General features: G+C 36.9%; 1 protein-coding gene across 29 annotated transcripts in view; it reads left to right on the forward strand.

Annotated features, from left to right (window-relative positions):
• Nucleotides 1–25,385, forward strand: part of DST (dystonin) — a 491,438-nt gene that overhangs the window by 440,616 nt on the left and 25,437 nt on the right. For all 29 annotated transcript variants that reach the window (XM_019457466.2, XM_019457473.2, XM_019457470.2 and 26 more), the window contains 14 exons: nucleotides 298–524; nucleotides 2,426–2,548; nucleotides 2,679–2,780; nucleotides 5,295–5,396; nucleotides 7,298–7,471; nucleotides 7,806–7,961; nucleotides 11,413–11,610; nucleotides 11,960–12,088; nucleotides 14,086–14,253; nucleotides 15,089–15,244; nucleotides 15,446–15,652; nucleotides 18,967–19,086; nucleotides 21,891–22,060; nucleotides 23,735–23,894. In XM_019457466.2, the coding sequence (XP_019313011.2) occupies nucleotides 298–524; nucleotides 2,426–2,548; nucleotides 2,679–2,780; nucleotides 5,295–5,396; nucleotides 7,298–7,471; nucleotides 7,806–7,961; nucleotides 11,413–11,610; nucleotides 11,960–12,088; nucleotides 14,086–14,253; nucleotides 15,089–15,244; nucleotides 15,446–15,652; nucleotides 18,967–19,086; nucleotides 21,891–22,060; nucleotides 23,735–23,894 (2,192 nt within the window). The remainder of the gene's footprint in view (nucleotides 1–297; nucleotides 525–2,425; nucleotides 2,549–2,678; nucleotides 2,781–5,294; nucleotides 5,397–7,297; nucleotides 7,472–7,805; nucleotides 7,962–11,412; nucleotides 11,611–11,959; nucleotides 12,089–14,085; nucleotides 14,254–15,088; nucleotides 15,245–15,445; nucleotides 15,653–18,966; nucleotides 19,087–21,890; nucleotides 22,061–23,734; nucleotides 23,895–25,385) is intronic.

Below are 25,385 nucleotides of genomic sequence, written 5' to 3' on the forward strand. Positions count from 1 at the left end.
GGTGAACTTCAAACTTGGTAAACTTAGGTCTAGTCTGAGCTCACTTACCCTTGAGTGTCTACTTTTGTCAGAAAGAGCCTTGGTTCAGGAGGAGTAGGATACCCTGAGAGCTTGCATTTGTCTAGAATATGCTATATTGGGCCTAGTGATACTCACTAGACTGTGGTCAACTAAAATTGGGTCCAGTTTTAGATACTTAGCAAATTGAATCACTGTTTCTGTGTAAACTAAAACATTCTGCTTTATTGCTTAAATGAGGCTAACATATTGCCTTTTTGATACTATTTTGTGCCGTAGCTGTTCAGGATAAGCTTGACCAAATGGTTTTCATTTGGGAGAACATACACACACTTGTGGAAGAAAGGGAAGCCAAACTACTGGATGTAATGGAATTAGCAGAAAAGTTCTGGTGTGATCACATGTCATTGGTCGTAACCACTAAAGATACACAAGATTTCATCCGGGATCTGGAGGATCCTGGAATTGATCCCTCAGTAGTAAAACAGCAGCAAGAAGCAGCAGAGGTAAGCAGAAAATCTCCTTTAAAGTTAAAAAAAAAAAAAAAGTAAGTTGTAATGAAACCTGGATTCCCTTGGTAAATATTCGGAATTACTCTATTACAGTTTATATTTGGTTCCAAAAGTAGAATGCATAGTGATATAGTAGGAACTAGATTATACCCACATATTTCACTGAGAGAGTATGTATTTTTAAAGTTTCCCTTCATCTCAACTCCTCCTGCCTTATTTCAGGCCCTTGTTCCCTCCGTTTTTGGCTTCTGAAGTAATCCATAGTGGTATCCCTACCTGCAGAGTCTTTTTCCTTGCCCGACTTCCAACCTTGTCCTCTCTCTAGATCTACTCTTACCGTATCGCCACTCAGAACCACTCGGAGGCATCCACTGCCTACAGAATGAAATCCAGACACCCGATAGTAGTGTCCTGGCCTTTTACATCCCAGCATAGCCCATGCCTGTGTTCTCAAAGCCATTTGGTTGAGTGCTGCTCCTTTATTAGAAAGTGGCTTCCCCTGACACTGCGGTGTGCTCTTTCTAGTCTCTGTTATCTTTGCGGATTAGTTACCTCACCCTCATATGTTCCTACCACTCTTCTGGCAAATCCCACTCAAACTTCAAGGGTCATTTGGGTTGTAAGCCTTCATGAAAAATCTTTTCTTGCATACTTAGGAAAGTTTGTCTGTGTTCTCATAATGCTGTCCTCATGCAAAAGACTCTACACATAGTATAACTTATTGATTATATCTCTCTTTTTCCTAATGGACTTCGATCCCCTTGAGTGGAATAGCCCTATTTTTATTTATATCCCCAATGCCTAGTTTGGGCTTGGTTTATGCTTATTAAATGTTTCTTGAGTGAATAAATATATTTAACCAAGAAGATTAAAGCAAAAGTAGTACACTGCATTTTTCTCCTATTTTTTTTTTTTTTGTAGTTTATAAGTCTTAGGGAAATGACATAATAAACTAGATTATCTTAAATCTACTAACATTGTTAATTTGTTAGAAGTTTTTGAACTCGTGCTTTACTTTTGGTTATTTAAGTTCTATTCTTAACAACTTTAAAATATACAATGCAGTATTATTAACTACAGTCACCAAACTATACATTGCTTCCCATGACTTCTTTTTTAACCAATGGAAGTTTATACCTTTTGACCCCCTTCACCCATTTGTCCCACCCACATCCCCTGCCTCTGGCAACCACCTATCTGTTCTCTGTATCTGCAAGCTTGGTTTGGTTGTGTGCATAGGGATAGGAGTACTTTAGATTTTTTTTTGTTGTTGTTGTTGTTGTAGATTACTCAACCTCTATTTTAAATGTATATTGCCAGGGCATCTGGGTGGCTTGCTCACTTGAGCGTCTGACTCCTGAATGCAGTTCGACTCATGAACCCAGGTTCGTGAGTTCGAGCCTCACATCTGGCTCTGCACTGACAGTACAGAGCCTGCCTGGAATTCTCTCTCTCTCTCCCTCTCTCTGCCTCTCCCCTGCTGATGCTCTCTCTTTTCTCTCAAAATAGATTTTAAAAAACTTCAAAAAAAATAAAGAAAAATATAAATGTATATTGCCCAAACTATTTTGTTTCAAAAACAAAATATATCTCTACACTTTTCATTGTTATTGATATTTAAAGGAGCTTGTTCTGGTATTTGTTACGTAGAACTAATTCTTTAAATATTGTTTTTAGAATAAACATGTTTATTACAAAGGATGCTGTTTTTCTTTAAAATATTTCTTCTTTCTTATTCAAAAAAATTGATCGCAGAAAGTTAGAAAAGAAGAAGAAAATAAAATTGATCATAATCCCACTTCCTAGAAATAACTATAATTAATGTCTCTGTGTCCATCTTTTTAGTTCCCGTGTGTTTTTGCTTAAAACTCTGAGGCTGTCATTTCTTATTCTAGGCCATTAAGGAAGAAATTGATGGACTACAGGAAGAGCTGGATATAGTGGTCAACCTGGGTTCTGAACTCATTGCTGCATGTGGGGAACCTGATAAACCCATTGTCAAGAAGAGTATAGATGAGGTACAGCTAGTGTATTTCCTACTCTCATCAAAATGCTTTTTTAAAAAAGATTTTGTTTAAAGCATATTTGGAAGAAATAGTTGCAAACTTAATAAATGACACTAAAAGAGTTCTGATATTTATATTGTAGTTAAATTCAGCCTGGGATTCTCTGAATAAGGCTTGGAAAGACCGGGTGGACAAACTTGAGGAGGCAATGCAGGCTGCCGTTCAGTACCAGGATGGACTACAGGTAAGGGCGTTCCGGCGTGTCTCCTGGGAGGAGAATCGGGCTGACTGACGCGTGCAGATTTACACATTGACACCACCCCAGCACAGCAGATACATGTGCAGTAGGCTCACCTACTTCAGTGTATGTTTTGCCTTTTGGAAGGTATTTCTGACACTGGATAGATGTGTAGATTTATGCACACATCTCACTACATTTTTATACACACAGTGCAATTTACTTTGAAAAGAAAAATTTTGATTTTTGGAAAATGTTAATGGTTCCACACCAGACTGAAATGAGAGCTGAATCGGAGTTCTCTTCTAAAGTTGAGTGGAGTAAGATGAAAGGAGTAAACACTATCTAAAAATATCCCTGAGTTTAACTAAAGTCAGGAGTAAAAGAGATTTGATTTGAAGCCAGTGTTCCCCGTTGAACTAAAATAGATTTCTGTTTCATTAGGTCATAATCTGTTGTATAAAATGTTTTTCTTCCTTTCCATCCACGTAATTCCTTTTCACGGTTGTTTTTCACACCCCTTAACGGTTCTCATTCAGTTTATTAACCATGTTTTAAAGTTTCCCTTTTCATATGAAAAATTGTCTTGTTGGTGGAGGCCAGCTCAGGGACATTTCTCTCCTTACCTTCTTCAGCTTTATTCCATTTCCTAACAGGCTGGCCAGTGTTGAATCTGTCAACCCTCCTACCGTATGGAAAAAGCCCTTCTGAGTATTTCCATAACACCAAGTGAATATTATTTTTAAAGCTCAGATGAGAACATCTTTTCCTTTTTATTATGCCATTCCATTTCTATATTTGTAAAAGTAAATATCAGAAGCCAGGCTTCATGCCAGTTGAAAGTGTTTTGAACTTTGGAAATATATGAAAAAATTCACCACAAATAATATCTTATATAACTTTCCTCCTTCCCCCACTTTTTAACCGAAGAGTTAAATGATTGGTTAGGTTTCAGTGGCCAGGAACTAACTAATCAGGCTCCAGCCCTCAGTTTGTGGGAGCAGGTCATGATTTGTATGTATTATTAATAAATGACTGAGTTGTGCCCTCTTCTGTGGCTGCAGATGGCACTGCCACCATTTGCAGCCTTTTGCCCTCAGGAGCCATTAGCCACAGAGGTCACTGGCTAGGCGCTATGACTTTCCTTTTTTTAAAATTTTAATGTTTGTTTATTTGTTTTTGAGAGACAGAGAGAGAGGGAGGGAGAATGCAAGTGGGGGGAGGGCAGAGAGAGAAAGGGACACAGAGAATCCCAAGCAGGCTCCATGCCGTCATTGCAGAGCCTGATGTGGGGCACAAATCCGCGAACCATGAGATCATGACCTGAGCATGAAATCAAGAGGGAGGCTTAACCAGCCAAGCTACCCAGGTGCCCTGGGGCACCTTAACTTTTACTCTCTCATTACCCCTGCTAGACAGACAAGGCCCATTATAGGTTAGGAGCATCATCTGCGAGAATGAAGGGCCACTTGATTTACTAAATAGCTAAGATTGGCTAGAACGAGATGTTGAAAGGTCCAGAAGCTCTAGGCATTTCAGGGTTTGACTGTAAAGTAAAAATATATGTATATGTTTTTATTAATTGAAGAGCTAAAGGTATGCGTGGGGTTCATTAATTTATCAGAGATTGTATTTTTATGTTCTTTATTCATGCGACTCTTGACACAAATTTATTTTACATAACTGAAGTATTAACATTTTGATTGTGAAACTGGTTTAATATAGCATAATTACATAATAAGCAGCTTATAAGTTCTCATTAAATATAATTTCACAGGTTACTGCTTCAGTTATTGGGTTTATTAATGATAAATGAAAATAACAGATAGTTTCCAAGATTCTTCCTCCTACTATATGGTCTGGCAACTTCATTAAAGTCCAGAATAATTTTGTGCATTCAGTATCTGAAAGAAATGTGAGTTGTGCCTTCCTAAAATGTTTATATTACATAAAAAGAACAGGAAAATAGATTCTGTAGTCTTATGTTGTAATTCAGAATCATGGTCATAATATTAATTGTGGTATGTGCAGGATTTTTATGCTAATCTAAATAATGTGTAAGGCTTTAGCTGGGCCAAATATTTTACTCAAGTGCTAAACAATAAACTTCTTGCTTTATTAGAAAAAACAGATGGCTTTGAAATCTTTTTCTTTCAATATATTTACATAATCTTCCTCTTAGAATTCTCTATGCTTTCTTATGCCTATTTCATGTGATTGAATTTATAAAACTTTTTCAAATGCACTTTTTTGAAAGTTGTTAATATTCTAAGATTCCATTCAGAAAAGAATTTCCTTTGCAAAGTTGGATGCAGAATTGAAGGTTCTATCTATTGCATATTTGGGACAACTTTTTCATCATATTGTTTCTTTTACTTATTTAGGTGAACCATCTTAATTTGTAAAATAGGCTCATTCCATAATATCTGTATAGCTTTATGATTGTACTTTTCTGTAGCACTTGGGATGTTATAGCAATTTCAGATGTGCTAATAACTCATGGGCTAATGTGTTTTTCAGGCAATATTTGACTGGGTAGATATTGCAGGTGGTAAATTAGCTTCAATGTCACCAATTGGAACAGATCTTGAAACTGTCAAGCAGCAGATTGAAGAGCTAAAGGTATGCGTGTGGTTCATTAATTTATCAGAGATTGTATTTTTATGTTCTTTATTCATGGGACTCTTGACACAAATTTATTTTACATAGCTAAAGTATTAACATTTTGATTGTGAAACTGGTTTAATATAGCATAATTACATAATAAGCAGCATATAAGTTCTCATTAAATGATACAAAATACTAGTTTTCTTCTTATTAAATCAATACCTATTCATTATAGAAAAGTCAGAAAATGATAACCAGAAAGGTGGCTTTTTAAAAGCTACCCAAAAATGTTACATACAACTTCTTTTAAGATTTGGTCTATAGCCTTTCAGAAATCCTTATGCTGGGAGCACACTGAAGAGGGGAAGGGGGTGGGAGGGTGTGGGTGTATACTTTATACACATGTAGCTCATACTGTAAGGATTTTTATAACTTCATTATTCAATGGTGTATCATTGTCCTCGATACACATATAACATTTTTGTTTTTTTCAGTGGGTCAGAGTAATCCATTCAGTCTAACAGGCTGAAGAAACATCCTTGGTATAATAGTGTTTCCCAAAATGTTTGTTTTGTAAAAATGTTTATTGTTTTCTATCTGCTTTCCTCTGTAATTTTTACTTTCGTGGTTCTTGATCTCCAGCTGTGTAAGTGGCTGGACTGTTTCCTCTTTGAATTCCTCTGTGCTGATGATCATTTATCCAAGTGGGATCAGCTGTTTCCTTCCTAATTTCAAGTCCCCATCCAAAGAGACATCATGCCATTTTCAATGAACTCTACTAGATGTTTATATACATTTATTATCTGGCTTTAAAATTATAGCATTTTCATCTCTATGTGTGATATAGAATATTTCATTTAGAAATTATTACCGTTGCCATTATCAGATTTTGTTTTATTTTCTTTACCTTTATGTGGTCATGTAGTAAGCACATGATATACTTTTTGTACATTTACATGTGTACATTTTTTTTTTTTTAATATTTGCGTATATCTCAGTAGTTTTCATGCAGCAGGCTGCTTACGAGTGCTGTCTCTGCGATTAGGTTGTTTTGAGATTACATCCCAGTGCATTCACTTACTTAGCCAAAGGACCTCGGGACAGTTCTCTAACTGGTCTCACTTTTGTGTCCTTAGCTTGAATTGAGAATAAAATTATTTTCTTTATAAGTTTGTTAGAACAAAGAAAGTGTTCATGATACCTTAGTTATTATTTTTTAATTATTATTTTCATGTTTGAAAAAAATTAAGGGACTATTTAGTCATTAATAATGTACTACTTAATGATTTACTGTTACAAATAAAAAATAAATATTTTGTGAAGGACAGTTTCCTACTACAAGCAACCATTTGCTAACCTGTGTTGGTTGCCAAAGCCAAGATCATTAAATACATGTTAGTGAGCACTGGGAGAAAAATAATGTTATTCTGAGTCAACAGTTAGGCATAGGAATAACTGAATATCAACGAACACAGCACAGCTACAGAAAACATAAAATGTTCAGTGGATGCACTGTTTTTGAGCAGGAAATAAATATTAATCTGGGTTTCTTAGAGATTTTTTTGGGGGGGTTTCATATAGGTCAGTGTCAGTGTATATTTATTGAATATAATAGGCATTGGAATAAGGTTAACCTGGAAATATCTTAAATTTGTACTATAGAGAACAAAAGTGAGATGTCAAAATTATAAATAGAAATATCTTTCCAGCATTTATAAAACATTGAATAAAGAAAGTATATTTCTCTCATCTTTTTTTTTATTTGTAATTCTTTTGTGTTAGATTTTATTCCTCTTCATCTCCCTGGCCATAGTAAATATGAATTAGAATAAATATTGAATCCATAGAATTTTTATTGTTTAAAGTTTTGATTTAGAACACATTTTCCTTGTATATCTCCTTTTTTTAAAAAATAGCAATTCAAATCAGAGGCCTACCAACAACAGATAGAAATGGAGAGACTAAATCATCAAGCAGAGCTTTTGCTGAAGAAAGTAACAGAAGAGAGCGACAAACACACTGTTCAAGACCCATTGATGGAGCTGAAATTGATATGGGATAGTCTGGATGAAAGAATTATCAACAGACAGGTAAACATCAAGACTTTTGTTAGGAAGTTAGAGAAGTTCAGGTAAAATCATTATTAAAAAAATAAAATAGGTGATTAAGCACATAAACTTTTGAAGCCCCTACGTAAATTCTTATTTTATTAGACCTCTTCCTGCTTCTCGACATGCCATTTTTAACCACAAGGAATGTCAAACGTAAAATGTAGGATATAATTGGGCTTCATTGGATATGCTTACAGAATTACACAGTGTGCAACCATTGATTTTTCTTTTTTGCTCTTGTTATTTTTATAAATGTATGTCATTCATGATATCGAATTCATATGGATTTTCTTCCTCTCCACTGTTTCTGTAGCATAAGCTAGAAGGTGCTCTGTTAGCACTGGGCCAGTTCCAGCATGCCCTGGATGAGCTGCTTGCCTGGCTGACACACACTGAGGGCCTGCTGAGTGAACAGAAGCCTGTGGGAGGAGACCCTAAGGCCATTGAAATTGAACTCGCCAAGCACCATGTATGTAGCTGTGATTGCATGTCGTGTTTCTACTCTATGTGTTTCTAATGTCATCAGAGTTTTGTTTTGGTATGTTTCCTCTTTATGTATTTTTCAAGTTGATGGTGATAGCTCAGGTTCATATTTGACATTTGTAACTGAAGGCTAAACTCCTTAAAACACACTTTTTAAAAGATTATAAACAATTTTTTTTCCTCATTGTTCAGGGCAGTTATCCAGAACGGCAAGGATGGGAAACTTCTGGCTAAATTTCCAGGCTGCGTGGCAGATATTGGTTTAAATCCCTGATTATCCCTGTCACTGGATTGACATAGCCTAGTTTTAAAAGTGGTTGGGGATACCCTAACAAAGTCATAGGCTCAAAATGTTGTTCCGCTGCAGGCTGTGTGTATGTTTTTCCTCTGGTCGCCCTTAGCGCCATGTGAGTGTCACCTGCTGTGTGTTTGGCATGTCTAACATCTTTCTGCTTGCCTGTGCATCTCTCACTCTGTGGAGGTTTGTTCTTCAGTCTCCGTGTCTCCCTGACTTCTCATTGGCTTTCCGTGTCTTAGTCCTTTTCTTTCTGAATTAGTTTTAAACAATATTTATTATGTTTAAAGGGTTTTTATATGTCCTGAACATGATGGAGAGCTTTAAATTAAAAATTAAATTAAATTAAAAATTTTAATTATATCTTGAGGTACATACCCAACAACTTTATGTTGTCATCTTTGTGATACTTGATTGACAATTCTTTTTTTTTTTAAGTTTTTTTTTTTTTTTATTTTAGACTATTTTTGAGAGAGAGCCAGAGAGAGAGCAGGGGAGGGGCAGAGAGAGAAGGAGAGAGAGAATCCTAAGTAGGCTCCACACTGTCAGTGCAGAGGCCGATGCGGGGCTCCAACCCACAGACAGTGAGATCGTGATCTGAGCTGAAATCAAGAGTCAGATGCTCAACCGACTCAGCCACCCAGGTGCCCATTGTTGTCATCTTTGTGGCCCTTGGTTGACAATTCTTAATAGAAAATACCCTATCTCTGTACAACCTGGAGGGTTTAGGGAGGAGGAAAGCATGGAGCTTAACACAGTGGGCCCCAAACTGATAGCCAGAGGCATCTTCAAGGCTTAGATGATATCCAGCCTAGGTAGGTCATCAGAGCAGAACTTGTGGGGGGTTGAGAGCAGAATTCTAGTTTATTATGATAAAGTTCATTTGACTAGAAACATAAATCCTGAAACCCAGTTGTTAGAATCTTTGTGCAAATGACCAAAGCCATTGACTTGGCCAGGAGAAGTGAGATAAATGATTTTTTTTTTTCAGATGAAAAGAAAATTCCCTATCTCTTAAGTCAGTAGGCTTAATGAATAAAAGGTGATGCTTGGTTGAGTTTATCCTGACAGTCCAGTCTTTCATAGTACTTGAGCATTCACATTAATAAGGCATCTTACCTAAGGTCATGTCATAAATTCTGACCTTAAATAAGTTTTCCTTGATTATCAAAGAGAAAATGTTTAATAATTTTTATCATTTTAAAATGAAAGGTGAGTTTTTGGCACTTTACTATCATGACAAAGAGTTTTTTAGTATTCTTGCTGTAGTTTTCCTTCTTTCATACTTTCCCCCACAGTAACCGTACCCTAATTTAAATTTCTCTCCCTCTCTTACCTGGTTCTGTCTTATTTATGATCATTGCCCAGCCATATCTAACTGCCCAGCAGTTAGGACCTATTTTGTATCAATATTTTTTATTATTTAATGTCTATTTTATACCTTTCTAAGAATAGTAATGACTGGTCAGACTGACTCTGCATAAAAAAAAAAAAATATGTTTATTCCAACTTAGCAGTTGTCCTTAAATGCAGCATACATCAGTGACAGGAATTTTTGTAGAGTCCAGTAGAGGTGGGACAGTGAGACACCACGATCCAGTTATTTTGGCCGGGCATGAGGTAGGGATCTTTTATTTCTGTTTATCTACCTTTGAGCAGTTAGGGATATTTCCTCCCTTCTTCTTCCATTTTTCAAAGGTCACAAGTTAAAGGGCTTAAAATCACTAGCACAGTTGCTGGAGGAAGGGAGGGAATGTTTCCTCAGTTGATTTTATAGCCTTTAACTTCCTTAACAGGTGCCTCAGAGAATGAGTGCATATCGTCAGAAAAACAGTTATCACAGATGATTAGTGCTCTTCACTAAAAATCCCCCTGTTCTGGATTTCCCTCCAGATGTGGGATGCCTTATGTAGGATGATACATGATGTTTCTTTTCTCTCCTGTTGTTAACCCTCAGCCAGTGAATCTAGGGAAAGATTACCATTGGCCCTTACTAACATGAGAGGAAGGTTTCTTCTGGTTTCCAAAAACATAACTGCGGTTTTCTTGAAACTATTCCTAACCTCTATTTGTTCTTTTTTTTAAGTTTTTTCTAATGTTTATTTATTTTTGAGAAAGAGAGAGAGACAGACAGAGTGTGAGCTGGGGAAAAGGCAGAGAGAGGGAGACGCAGAATCCAAAGCAGGCTCTAGGCTCTGAGCTGCCAGCACAAAACCCGAAGAGGGGCTCGAACCCGTAAGCTGCGACATCATGACCTGAGCTGAAGTCGGATGCTTAACTGACTGAGCCACCCCAAATAGGTGCCCCAGCTCTGTTTGTTCTTTAAAGTGCAATTCTTTTCAGTGTAATTTCAGGGTTTTTTTAGCCTTGTGGTTGCTTTTTGCACTTAACATTCTTGTCCCACGTTAGCACATTTAAGCATTATTGGTCTATTCTGATATTTTCACTGTACATAAGGAAGGTGTTATTTATTGGAATCTGTAGTGGACACTTCAAATGTGCATTTTCTCGTAAAGGAACAGCTACACTTTTGATTGCTGGGCTTGAGTATTCCTGCTGTCCAGTGAAATCTCTTTTCCTCTACTGTCAGGGCATCCTAAGATTCCTGTCTACTTAGCAGTTAATTGTAGCATCTTTCCAATGAGAGAAGCTTGAAGAATAGTCTGTGGTAATTTTTTTTTCCTCTTAGAGTGTTAATTGTAAAGCATGGCATTATCTAAGAATGTAATAATTTTGTATTTGAAAATGGATATATAGAAATCAAAATATTTTTCAAGTTGTTTACTTAAGACATGAAAATTAAGTTCAGTCAAAATGATTTTGAATCAAATGAAAACTTTCATAACCTTTTGATTATAATCTCTAGATACTTAATGTCCTCAATATAAGGTTATTCTAATGGGAAGAACTAGCAAAATGTTCTTTGATAATCATTTCAAGGTAGACTAAAGGTATATCCAGGAAAGCTGCAAAGTTAAGGGAAAAGAAGTCCACCATTTGAACACTTTTTTAGTATTAAAACTTTCTGTAGACGATGGTTTTGTTTCCAAATGTTCTATCTTCAGCAAATAAAATAGTTGCATTAAAAGCACTGTTAACATGTTATGAGCTAGCAAACATAGTGTTCTCTTCATATTTTCAGGTGCTTCAAAATGATGTACTAGCCCATCAGTCCACAGTGGAAGCCGTTAACAAAGCAGGAAATGATCTAATTGCATCAAGTGCAGGAGAAGAAGCAAGCAACCTTCAGAACAAGCTAGAGATTCTAAATCAACGATGGCAAAATGTTTTGGAAAAAACAGAACAAAGGAAGCAGCAGCTGGATGGTGCCTTGCGCCAGGTGAATAAGAGAGTAGATTCTCAGCCTTTCATGGCCTTCCAGACCAAAATAGTATGGAATTCTTTCGTTGGTTTGCAGACCCTGTTTAATTTGTGTACCATAGGAGAGGAGTAAAAATAAGTGGGATAAAGAACACAGCAGATGAGAAGGCAGCCCTCTGGCTCTTAGTGTAATAGTCTTATCTGCCAGAGCTCTCACCATGAAGAAAGGCAAGGCAAATCCACTGGCACCTGCCTGTTGTTAAGAACGCAGAGAGAGGCTTAGCAGGCCGGGCTCCTTCAGACATTGTTTTCTCCTTAAAAGTGACAATGTGTTTATGGCCCAGACTTAAAATTCTGTATCACTCCAGGCCAAAGGGTTCCATGGTGAGATTGAGGATTTGCAGCAGTGGCTGACGGACACGGAGCGTCATCTGTTAGCCTCCAAACCTCTGGGGGGGTTACCGGAAACAGCCAGGGAGCAGCTTAATGCCCACCTGGTAAGTATATTATTTCCTACAGCTCTAGCCTCAGAATAAGAAAGACACTGACCATTTTGTGTGGGTCCTGGTGACCAATAAATTGTGGGAGAAAGTTTAAAGGATATACAGTTTTACAGCAGAAATCTTTATGTGTAAGTGCTAGAAACACCATTTATTGATTAAATTTTTCAAGTCAGAACTTATTCTTTATTTCAGAGATGAGTGTGCCAGAAGTACCTAGAAGTCTAGGTATTTTTTAGAAGCTAATTTGCCCCATAAAATGATGAACTTGTATGGATAGTAATAAAACGTTGTGTAAATTATAAACTGTTGTACCTTCAGTGAAGAGAAAAATCCCGAAAGCCGTCAGAATTGACTTAAAAATTATTGCTATGAGCATGATACTCCCGTCTAGTTTCATGGAAGGCTGGAAAATATATTCTTGTTCTGTTCAAGAGCGACTTGTTTATTTGTTTTACTTTCTTAAGTTTATTTATTTTGAGTGAGAGAGAGAGAGAGTGTGTGTGTGTGTGTGTGTGTGTGTGTGTGTGAGAGAGAGAGAGAGAGGGAGAGAGAGAGAGAGAGAGAGATAGAATGGGGGAGGGGCAGAGAGAGAGGGAGACAGAATCTCAAGCTGGCTTTGCACCCTCAGTGCAGAGCCTCACGGTGGGGCTCAAACTTGGAGACTTTGAGATCATGACCTGAGCCGAAAACAGGAGTCAGAGGCTTAACCGACTGAACCACCCAGGCACCCCTGTTTGTTTGTTTTAATGGTGATAGGGCTGTATCTTCAACTTCACACCTATACGAGCTGTGAACAAGGGGTGGCTTCTGTTTAGTTCATTGTCCAGTGGGAACATTGTGCCTATGGGCTGTTCCCACCCAGATTCTGTGGCACTGTCCACTCTTAAAAGAGGAAAATATAATGAAACTTGAGACTCTGGCTTTCTTTCACAGAAATGGAGACTGACAAATTGAATTTAGACTTTGATTTATTGGCATTTCCTATTCATTTACATTATAATTCAGGTTTAGAAGTTTTAAGATAAAACAGTCTGTTTCATATTTTGAAAACTAATCCTCTTTTAAACTTGCGAATTTGCATCAGAAAGTTTTTTTTAATATTCAAATGCTGACAATTAGTATCTTGAGAAATAAGAGTAGATATGCTTGGGGATTGGGCAAAAGAAATGGGCCATTATACATCCAAACCTGTATTCTTTATCAGATGTCCAATGTTGTTGTGAGAGCTTATTGAAACCACACTTGGTTGTAAATAATTTTGAATTTGGGGATTTGGATAGGAAGTAACCATCATACAGGTGTTGTGGAGAACTGGTCTTAAGTTTTTACATGAATGTAACTCTTGTTTTGATATTAAATTCTGAATTTGTTTTCATAATTTTTTTGTATTCTCTGTAGAAGAAACACATTGCATTCCAGTTGAAAGCTTTAAAGATGTTATAAATGAGAGTAATATTCATAGTATCCCGAATTTGTCTTTTGTGATTCCAAAGTCCGAACAATCAACTTAAAATATCTTACTGTATTGAGCCTTCACTTTCTATTCGTTGTGTGCCTTCTGACCACACAAATAAACTATCCCAAAAATTATTATAGCCACTGTCATAGTCTGAGGTGAGACTTAGAAAGCCCATGTTACAGAGAAGGAAAACAAGGCTCAGAGAAGTTAATCACTTGCTCGGGGTCACCGAGCTGATTGGTTACTGCACAGTGAAACCTTTCTTGATAACATAAAAGTTACTTACCAACTTTACCATGCTGGACTGAATTGATAATGATAGCACCATTTCTGAGATTTCTGGCAGACGGATATGTCTACAGGCTTAGGTGTTGTTTTAATATAGTGAAATATTTGAATGTGTCACAGTTATTCTGTATGTTAGATAAAGGTGACTATATGATGAGGGGCTTGGGATTGATGACCTGGGAAAGGAACTCTTAGATTTTATTCTCTTAAAAATGATTTAACTTGGGGGGATATCTCAATGTAGGAAATCTGTGCTGCCTTTGATGTTAAAGAAGAAACATACAAAAGTCTGATGCAGAAAGGCCAGCAGATGCTTGCAAGATGCCCCAAATCTGCAGAGACAATTGACCAAGACATAAATAACTTGAAAGAAAAATGGGAATCGGTGGAAACCAAACTCAATGAAAGGAAAGTATGTGCTTTAATTAATGTAATAGAATGAATGTTTTATTTCATGAGATTTACTTAATCTCTGAGTAGAATTAGCAGTGGAACTTTTAATGACCCCATGTTTAAATTTTCTTTGTATACATTTGGAGGTTTCATGGGGTCAATTGAAAATAGTATTCTCTTTCACACAGGAGGATAGAGTTAAAGCAGTCTGTTCCAACACAGATCATAGATCAAGTGTTTCTAGGTGTATTTTTAAATTTGTGAACCACTCGAATTCTGGATTGTTAAATAATTCTAATCACAGTTACTTATGTATATAGTGGGAAGGGAAAGAGGGAGGTCAAGAGAGTGAGATGATTGTGTATATAATAAGCACTTCCATGACAAAAGTCCATGAAAAGGGATTAAAAATATCACTGTTTAATGCTGTAAGAATAATGATAGGTGAGGAATACTAGATTGTATTCCCTCACTGACAGACCATAATGTATATATATTTCACATCATTTTGACCCTCCAGATTAATCATGTGAATGTCAAGTTTTCTTTTTATATAAAGATATAAAAGACATCTGTTTAGTAATTGCATTCTGTGGTTCATTGACCTCAAATCACAATTTTAGTGTATATCAGATTATTTTTAGCTGCAGTGAGATCTTCTCACTATACTTAAAGGGGTTTGGTTTGCCATTATTTTAGTGAAGGCCCATTACACTCATAAACTGTTTAGGTAATACAGAAATACAGATTAGGTATAAAGAAAGCATGGATGGGAAGGAAATCTGCCAGAGAGTGGTTAAACTGGGGGGAAGACACTTAACTATCATCAAATACTAAATGATCTGCCTTTGCAGACTAAACTGGAAGAGGCCCTCAACTTGGCAATGGAGTTCCATAATTCCCTCCAAGACTTCATCAACTGGCTAACCCAGGCTGAACAGACCCTAAATGTAGCTTCTCGGCCAAGTCTTATCTTGGACACAGTCTTGTTTCAAATCGATGAACACAAGGTATGATGTAACTCAGATGGATAGTATTCTTATTTTAGACCTTTTTAGACCACAGACTGTTTTCATGTCAGAAGTATGAATTTGGTAGTTTAGAAACTTTATTTTGTCCTTTAAAATGGTTTCAGCTTATGACACCAGAAGCACTTATAAAACAGAACAGTTTTTCATGTGTTTCTAATTCCACCCTTCTTTTTGGGAAAGGTCTTCGCCAATGAAGTAAATTCTCACCGTGAGCAGATAATAGAGCTGGACAAAACTGGGACCCACCTGAAGTATTTCAGTCAGAAACAAGACGTTGTCCTAATTAAGAATCTACTGATCAGTGTACAAAGTCGGTGGGAAAAAGTGGTTCAGCGGTTAGTAGAAAGAGGGAGATCTTTGGATGATGCAAGGAAAAGAGCCAAGCAGGTAAACCTTTCTAAACTAGTCAATAAATCAGTTCTAGGTATTGAAATATATATGATGACATTCAAGTACTTTTATCGTAGGCTGTATTGGTTGTAACAATCATGGCACAGGGCCAAGGTGTTTATATCCGAAAAGGGCCTAAGTTTCAATGATAACATCATGTTTTGCCCTAGCACCTTCTGGTCCTGGGGACTAATCTTGAAAAGACTGATTATAGCTTGGCTTCATAGACCCACTGTTACTAAGATCCAAAAAGAGGCTCAAGTTTTTTGTTACTGGGTTTATTTGTTTTTTTCCTTTGTGCTTGCAATCTCCACTCTCATAGCTGGAGTAAGTCATCAGACTTTAGTATATTGCTACCTTGTGTTTAGTCCTAAGCCAGACTTTGTCCACAAACTCTGAGGGCTGAGAGACAGACACCGGCCCACCGGACAGCTTCCTGAAAGGGCTGATTCTGTGTCTAAGCTGCTCGGTACTCCTCACCTTTCTGAATCTTTACGCTTGTTGACAGGCTCTCATTTCTTCTCTGGTATTTTGATACAGTTCCACCCTGCTTTTATTTTTTTATTTTTTTATTTTTTATTTTTTTCAATATATGAAGTTTATTGTCAAATTGGTTTCCATACAACACCCAGTGCTCATCCCAAAAGGTGCCCTCCTCAATACCCATCACCCACCCTCCCCTCCCTCCCACCCCCGATCAACCCTCAGTTTGTTCTCAGTTTTTAAGAGTCTCTTATGCTTTGGCTCTCTTCCACTCTAACCTCTTTTTTTTTTCCTTCCCCTCCCCCATGGGTTTCTGTTACGTTTCTCAGGATCCACATAAGAGTGAAACCATATGGTATCTGTCTTTCTCTGTATGGCTTATGTCACTTAGCATAACACTCTCCAGTTCCATCCACGTTGCTACAGAGGGCCATATTTCATTCTTTCTCATTGCCACATAGTACTCCATTGTGCATATAAACTACAATTTCTTTATCCATTCATCAGTTGATGGACATGTAGGCTCTTTCCATAATTTGGCTATTGTTGAGAGTGCTGCTATAAACATTGGGGTACAAGTGCCCCTATGCATCAGTACTCCTGTATCCCTGGGGCAAATTCCTAGCAGTGCTATTGCTGTCCACCCTGCTTTTAAATGAATTGTTTGAACCTTTTAAGGCTTCTTTTTTCCTTTTTCTTTTCATCTAGAGAATCTCACGGGTCTCACAAGGAACTCCCCTAACTCTCTTCACCTACTATTAATATGCCATTCTTAGGCTAAACACAAAAAAGAAGTAGAATTACGTGTCTCTCTACTCTGGGAGAGAGATGTGCCCACCTTGTTTGGCAACTATCTTTGAATTTTACTAGAAACTCTGTGTAACGTTGAGGCTGAATTTTATAATGAGTCTTTCTGCCCCATTCAGTTCCATGTTTCTGTAATTGGTATTGGACTCCATTCTTCTGGGGATCCAGGCTCAGTTGGGTGATGTAAAAGATGTCTGGGAGTCAAATGTTTCTGTGATTAATGCTCTCAGCATAAATTTGTTAAAAGCTTAGAAATGACAAATTGCATTGTTGTAGGATTACATGCCATATTATTTCTTTTTTTGAGTGGGATGTATGATGTGTTCAATGTTATCAGTGAGACTGTGGAATAGAATCGGTCTCTTCTTGTTTTTATGAGACAGTATTAATGATAAGCCTGACATTCTTCTCTGCACCGAGCAGTGTCCTCGGTAGTATGGGCATTTCTTGAGTTATGAACATCTAATTTATAGAAGTCTTTTTCCTTTCTCCATGTTGCCAATTTTATTTTCTCATTTGGCTTAATCTGTAAGAATTTTCTACTGCTTTTAGGTACAAAAGTATGGCATTTCTTGTATTTATGTGGCTTAAAAATAGTTTTTAAAGCAGGACCAGTCTTAGAACTTGTGCGTTTGTATCATTAAACTTACCATCTGTTATAGCCTATATTAATTGTGGTAAGACCACCAAACACTGTGACTACTTCTTTATTTCTCACTATCCTACTTTCTTAGTTTGGGGCTCAGATGTTGATCATAGTTCTCTGACTTTGGCGGTTTATATACCTCTTCTGGCCTCTTTATTTTTGTATTTAAATTGATTGGAGTTGTGGGAAGGAGGGGTCAGGAGAGCAGGTTTGTGATGAGGTGATCTCAGCGGGCGCTGCCAGCTTTGTGATCCCGTGCTCTTATTGTGCTGATTGTTAAATGTCTTCTTGCTATTTCTTTATTAGTGTGCTTTGATATAAAGCAGATTTTATTTTGATTACTTCTGTTTTTGTTATGTATCCGTTCACTTAAGTTTATTATGAGAAATAATTTATAACCAATTTCACAATTTGGGATCCAAAAATAGTACCCGCTAGTTCTCTGTGATAAACAGAAAAGAGACTGTGGCTGAAGCCAAGTATACATAGCACCAGAATATTGCAAAATCATGGAGGCCAAAGAGAATTCTATTTTGTTAGAATTCAAGTGCTGTGGGTGCTCTTACATATAAAACCAGTAAGTGAGGCCCAGGCGTTAAGTTGAGGATTTTGGTAGTAGCAGTAAAGATACTGAATGCCTTTTGTATTAAATAGGAATGTTATGGACTTCTGTTGTTGTTATTCTTTTACTTTTTAAGGCGAGCTTATTAACTTTATCCTTTGTCTTTCCCTTTTTGTTCCTGTTCCTTAACATGGGAATTAAATACCTTAGAAGTAAACCTAGATCTGTCGGCGACAGCAGTGGGCAAATCAAATTCTCTTGAGAGTTTACGTTAATTGCTAAGCAGAAGGAAAGGGAGGGAAATTCTCCCTGGTGTTCCCTGTTTCTAGGCTCATTTCTATTTTTGTTAAAGTTTATATGTTTCAGTGAGTTACAACAAAGTAACCGTGGGGGCCCGACCACAGAAGCCAAGAGTTAGTAAGACATGGCGAATCCAATAAGGCTACTACTTTCTTCTTTTTTAGGGGAAATTTGAATTAAGTATTTTAAACATTTTCATTAATACTAATTCCTATTTTATTTATTTTATTTCTTTAATGTTTATTATTTTTGAGAGAGAGAGACACAGAGAGAGAGCAAGCAGGGAAGGAGCAGAGAGAGGGAGACACAGAATCTGAAGCAGACTCCAGGCTCTGAGCTGTCAGCACAGAGCCCGACGCGGGGCTCGAACTGACAGACCACGAGATCATGACCTGAGCTGTAGTAGCCGCCCAACTGACTGAGCCACGCAGGCGCCCCTATTAATTTCTATTTTAAAAATATAGGGAGCATACCAGGAAATTCTCTGGATTGAGATGTGTATTTCTTTTACAGTTCCATGAAGCTTGGAGTAAACTTATGGAGTGGCTAGAGGAGTCAGAGAAGTCTTTGGATTCTGAACTGGAAATTGCCAATGATCCAGACAAGATAAAAACACAGCTTGCACAGCATAAGGTGGGTCTATAATTAGAAATAGCATATATGTCATTCTGTATCTCAAGATCACCTTTTAAATCCTTACTTGGTTGTATATTTATTCATCACTAGAAAAAAAAAAAAAGGTGTCCTCTGTGGACCTCTGTTAAATTTAAAACCAGCTGCCCATCACATTGGTCAAGTAGCAAGAGTATCTTTACTCTCTGCTGACCATCCCACCATCATTCTAGGATTACTGTTAACAAAAAATATACAAAATTAAAGCTGGCGGTGTTCTACAATCTAGAACTTAAAAGATTGAGAGGGGGTCAAGTGTTGGCATCTCAATTTTTCACTTATCTGTCTTGTCTTGTAATTTCGTTCATAGACCAAATGCTATGCAGAAGATAATTTTATAGCAAAAAGTAATATAAATTTTGCCATATAGATTCTTTCAAACAGTTATGTGGGGAAAATTGGTTGCCTCTGCACAAACTGGTGTTTTGTTATGTATATGTGGTATATGAAATTCTATCCTTACCCTCAAAGACATAGAGTCAGTGGCCTCCTTATGTAGACTAGAAGATGCAGAAACATATTATTTTATATTTTCTACCTTTTATATTCCTACTACATTGCATTCAAAGAACATCCCCCCCCACCCCATCTTTCTCAACTCTTTTGAATTTGGGTCTGTCATTCTGGTTATAAAGTGATCATCAGCCTTCAGGGTGAGTGCAGTAGGTAAAAGGAGAGTGGTTCCTGCAAAAACTATAAAGTTTTAAGCATCTATCTATCTATCTATCTATCTATCTATCTATCTATCTATCTTTCTAACTATCATCTAACTATCTATCTAACTATCATCTTGACACATGATAGTTTTTTGAAAGCTGGAAAAAATGGGGTGATGTAAGGTTTATCATCATCAGAAAATTCTAGCCATCATATACCGATTGATAGCTTCCATGCTGGTTGTTAAGTCACCTCAGGAGGTCACGATCCTAGGATGACAGAAAGAAGCTGTTCTTTGACTAGATGAGGGCGTGTGAGTGGCTCATTCTGCTGGCACCCTCTACCTGTGAGCTGCCACCATGTTCAGTACTGAGAGCACAGTGAGGGGGAGCAGCACCTTCCTTCCTTCCCCTGATGGAGAAACGAGAGCCTCCTTCTCAAAATACACTGCCTGTTTGAACTTGAACATAGATATCATGTCATGGAGTCTTAGGAAAGTATATTGTGTGTTTAAGTTGGAGAATCCTAGAAATAAGAATACGTGAGGAACCCTTCTAGATCCTCTCTTTTTCCTGGTGTGACTTGTTACCAAAGTCAGCATCTGTCTGAGATAAGGGTACAAGGCACATGAAGCCAATTTTAAAATAAGTCTTTTCTTTCCTCTTTTGGCTATTTTTCTGTCTTTAAAGAGTGTTCATCTATCCTGTATTCAGCTGTAACATTTTTTTATGTATCTTCTTTTGAGGAAAATTTGTCAATGCCATGATTCTAAAACTAATATTCTATTTAGAATAACAAGAAAAAATAATAATTACAGAAAGCAAACTTTAGAAATAGTGTGGTATTGTAATAGTGTTTATTGCTAAAAAAAATCCTAGATGTAGTGGCCTCCTATTATAAGACCAAGTAAATATCTTAGTCATATTAAGACACCTAAAGTGTCTGGGTTTTAAAGGCAATAAAAATGCATTAGGTGATGATAACCAAGATTATTTTAGAAAATTATACATTTGCATAGCATTTTACTCTCTAAGGTGATTCTAATGTGCTACCAGGAGTTAGAATCACTGTGTTAGTGTTTCCATAATATATTATGAGCTTGTAAGATGCCCATTAAGTTGACCTTCCTTCCTTCCCATCTCTGAGATTGTATATGCAATAGCAGTGGTCTCATTCTTGCTATTACACACTTACAAACACACACAAAATGTAAGATGATAATGAGAGAGGCCTGCAAAGACAGTGTCCTTACTTTAGAAAAGCTTTTAATTGAGTTGTGTAGACAGATTATATAATCCATCTTTCCCACACATAGAAATTTTCATACACAAACATGCAGATTAATAATGTAAAAGATAGGAAAGTATAGATGTCACATTAGCAATATAGCTATTTAATACTGGAAAAGTAATCTGTAGATCTTGAGAGACGTTCGTAGGGCATCATAGTGGTGGGGAGGAGGGGTATAAGCTTGCCAAGGGGTGTGAATTGAAGGGGCAGTAGGTCAGAACATAGGAATCTTGAGATGTGGTTCTTATTTGCCCCTCACCCTGGCTCACAGATGAAATTATACGTATCATCATTGTAAACATCCAAAATGTGTGACAGCAGATCTGGTTGACCAAAACAAAACAAAACAAAAAAACCAAAAACCCACAAACAAAAAACAAAACCTGTAGTAAATTTACACATTATGAGTCACTCTGTGTCCACATAGACCTTTATTTAGTTACTCATTGAGTGTTAACTACTTTTTCCTCTCCAAAATCTTGGGTTTCTCAATAGCAGATTAGCAATTCCATTTTATTATAACTAGTATACTATTTGTGGTTTATAGCTATGAAAGATTCAAGATTTGTTGTGCTTTGAAATCACTTTCTTCATAATAGTAGGCTTCTGGGAAAAATAAGTTCTTCAGTTTGAAAATATAAGGATTCTTTTCCACCCTGGTGTGTTCCTGTGTAGCCAGCAGCACTACACCATCTGACCTGTTGGCTGATGTCTTCCTCTGTTTAGATTCCTTTTATTAGGGATGCCTTTTGTGATGTCTGTTACCTATTTAATAGTCCTAAGTAGAAATGCACATTGTTTTCCTGTTAAATATATAGGAGTTTCAGAAATCACTCGGAGCCAAGCATTCTGTCTATGACACCACCAACAGAACGGGACGTTCTCTGAAGGAGAAAACCTCCCTGGCTGATGACAACCTGAAACTGGATGACATGCTGAGTGAACTCAGAGACAAATGGGATACCATCTGTGGAAAATCTGTGGAAAGGTAAAATGTTCTTTAAGGCAGTTTGGTTACCTTGTCGGCTTCTTTCAAACATACAGTAGTGATGCTTTGTGGGAACTTTCTAGGAACCTAAATACCTCCTTTAAGAAGTTGTTTCTTCTCTCTAATGCCCCACTTACACAGTATCTGCACGGAGAAGGCTTTGTTGTTCATTTTTACTTATTTTTTAACTCCTCAGTTCACTCAAAAGTGGTATCATTCTCTAAGCATATTATCTGATACCTGACTTGCTGTTGTTTTCCATAAGCTAATTTCCATGTAACCACTGGGGTGGTCTCTTTAAAAAATAAGTTTGATCTTATCATTTCCCTTCCTCATACCTTTTAGGAACTTATTATACCTTGAGTGTGAGCCAAAACACAGGCTCCTTAATGTGTCATGCAAGGTCCTACCAATCTGACCCCAGTGTTCGCTTCCAACTTCCATCTACCCCTTCCCAGTCTTCTTTCTCATTACACTTGAACCAGTTTAAATATGTAGTAGTAGAAGAATTCAAATATCTTAGAAATGTTTTCAAATATTTCATAGATCCTTAGTCTAATTACTTTTGTCAGTATCAAGATTGAATGGAATATTATATTCTAATAATAAAATTATATTAGAAAAGGAAATTAAAATATATTCTAAAGAATATATGGAAGGAATATAGAAATTTTGGGGTTGGGTTTTAAAAAGCTTTAAAACCTGGGGCACCTGGGTGACTCAGTCGGTTAAGTGCCTGACTCTTGATTTCAGCTCAGGTCATGATCTCATGGTTCACTAGATCGAGCCTCTGGTCCAGCTCTGCATTGACAGCGTAGAGCCTGTTTGGGATTCTCTTTCTCCCCTGCCTACTCGTGCTCTCCTTCTTTCTCAAAATAAATAAATAAACATTAAAAAAAATATTTAAAACCTTCAATATCAAAAGGTTATCTGCTTTTTTTACTAAGTCATATAAATGACTTCATGGCAGAGAGATACGTGAATACAAGGGGATGAAGATGGGGCAGGCTAGGACTATAGACAACATTTGGCAGATTGAGGGATGATGAAAATGTTCAGTTTCTTGATCATGATGATAGTTACATGAGTCTATACATGTGTTAAAATTCATAGAACTGTACACCCAGAAAAGTTAAGTTTACTGTATGATAATTTAAAATATAAAAAAAAATTTAGGGGTGCCTAGAAGGCTTAGTCAGTTCAACATCTGACTCTCGATTTTGGCTCAGGTCATGATCTCATGGTTTGTGTGTTCAAGCCCTGCATTGGGCTCTGTGCTGGCAGCATGGAGCCTGCTTGGGATTCTTTCTCTCCCTCTTTCTCTGGCCCTCTCCATTCATGCATGTTCTCTCTCAAAATAAATAAATAAACATTGAAACAATATATTAAAAAATTTTAAGGCATATTTTTTTACGAAGAAACCAAAGGGCTATTGATTTCTAGAGGTGATGATGAGGGAATTTTCTGAGAACACATGCTATGCATTTAAGGAATAAAAAAGAAAATTTGAGAAAAGTTTTGTTATTTTCTAAGGAAAGCAAAGAAACAGCAGTGAGTACCAATATATCATTTTTTCTTTGAGTACTCTCAACCTTCATAAATGGATTTTAGATTTTCAGATATGTAGGGTGGCTTTTTTGTTGCTCTCATTGATTTTTCCACCTTCGTCCTCAGACAAAACAAACTGGAGGAAGCCCTGTTATTTTCTGGACAATTCACCGATGCCTTGCAGGCCCTCATTGATTGGCTGTATAGAGTTGAACCCCAGCTGGCAGAAGACCAGCCTGTCCATGGAGACATTGATTTAGTGATGAATCTGATCGATAATCACAAGGTATCATTATCTGGGACATTTTATTTATCTCATTTGATTGTCATGAGTATAGAAGAAAATGTAACCCCTTAACTCAGCCTTTTAAAAACTAGAGACTGCATATCATACTACATACCAGTCTTTAATAATGATATATGTGTACATATGAGCAGAATCAGGAAGCCAACTTTAAAAGTGAGTCAGAAAAGGTACTTTATCAGTGAGATACTTTTTTTTTTCTTTTTTCAACTTCCAAATCTAAAACCTTTTAGAACTTAGAAAATGATTTTATTCTCTGGTGCTTCATGTTCCAAGAATGTTTTACAGTCTTTCATTATTCATGGAAAGAATTGTGGAATATAATTTAAAATTCTTCATTCATTTACCCGGAACTTGGTCATTGCATAAGCATATGGATTTGTAACATGATCTCTGGGGGTCAAGACAGGCTGCTTTTTTGTTTTTAAAAACTGTTTTAAACTTGCCCCTTTAACTGCAGCAATTGATGAGATATCAGTATACGCTGTGAGGGACTTGATTATTACTTCAGAAAAGCGGTTTCTTGCAACCTCCTGAAGGGTATTCAAAATTTTTGTGCCAGTAAAAAGGAATGTACAAGACATCCAGCTGATACGGAGTGTAAGGTCCTAAATTATGGTAAAATGTTGTATTACAACCTAAAGAACCTTGAAAACAACCTCGCAGGCACAGTACTAACGTGGAGTGGTGGTATCAGAGTAGACTTTATATACAGGTATCATACAGCACTGTATGTGAATCCGTGTTGTGTTTCTTTCTCTTCATTATTTTTGAGTTCAGGAAATACATTTCCTTTTAAAATGTTTTCTTTATATTTCCCTGGCTATCGTGTTTTGATCTTACCTATTCCTTTTTAAATGGTTGGTCCTTTCAGCATATTTATTTCCCCTCTTCTGGTTCTGTTATCTCATTATATCTATAAAAGAGTGTTACATTTGAATATTATCAAAAAATCAAAGAGTAAATGAAGGACAGGGATCAGGCATACAGAAATCAAAAATTTTAAGTTTTGTTACTTGCCTGTATTGAAACAAATGTTTTGTGCATGATTAATATAAACTTTTTTATGCCCTGGCATTCATTCAATGAGTAATGAATAGTGTAATGTTACTTTTTACATAAATGCCATTTGTATAAACTCACTGTCTAAACATTTACTCCCTTCGGCACTTGCCAGGTTTTTTTATATATTAAAGGTCATCAAGAATGAGTTAATCATTCAGCATTAGTAATGCAATTGGAAGGCTCAGGCTTAAGTATACAAAGTACATTGGAAAGTCTTCTCAGAACTATTGGACTCGTCCTATCACAAACAGATTGTATAGACACTGTATTTCCTATGCCTGTGTATGGATGTGTGTCTCTGTGTGTCTGTCTATCTATCTGCAGGCACATCTCATTGAACACTATCAGAGTGAAATCAAGCAAAGAATTCATCACACTATGTGTGGTTTGTTTCAGATGGACTCCTTT

The sequence above is a fragment of the Panthera pardus genome, unplaced genomic scaffold, assembly GCF_024362965.1.
Source record: "Panthera pardus isolate Hobbes unplaced genomic scaffold, ASM2436296v1 HiC_scaffold_17, whole genome shotgun sequence".
Classification (NCBI taxonomy): domain Eukaryota; kingdom Metazoa; phylum Chordata; class Mammalia; order Carnivora; family Felidae; genus Panthera; species Panthera pardus.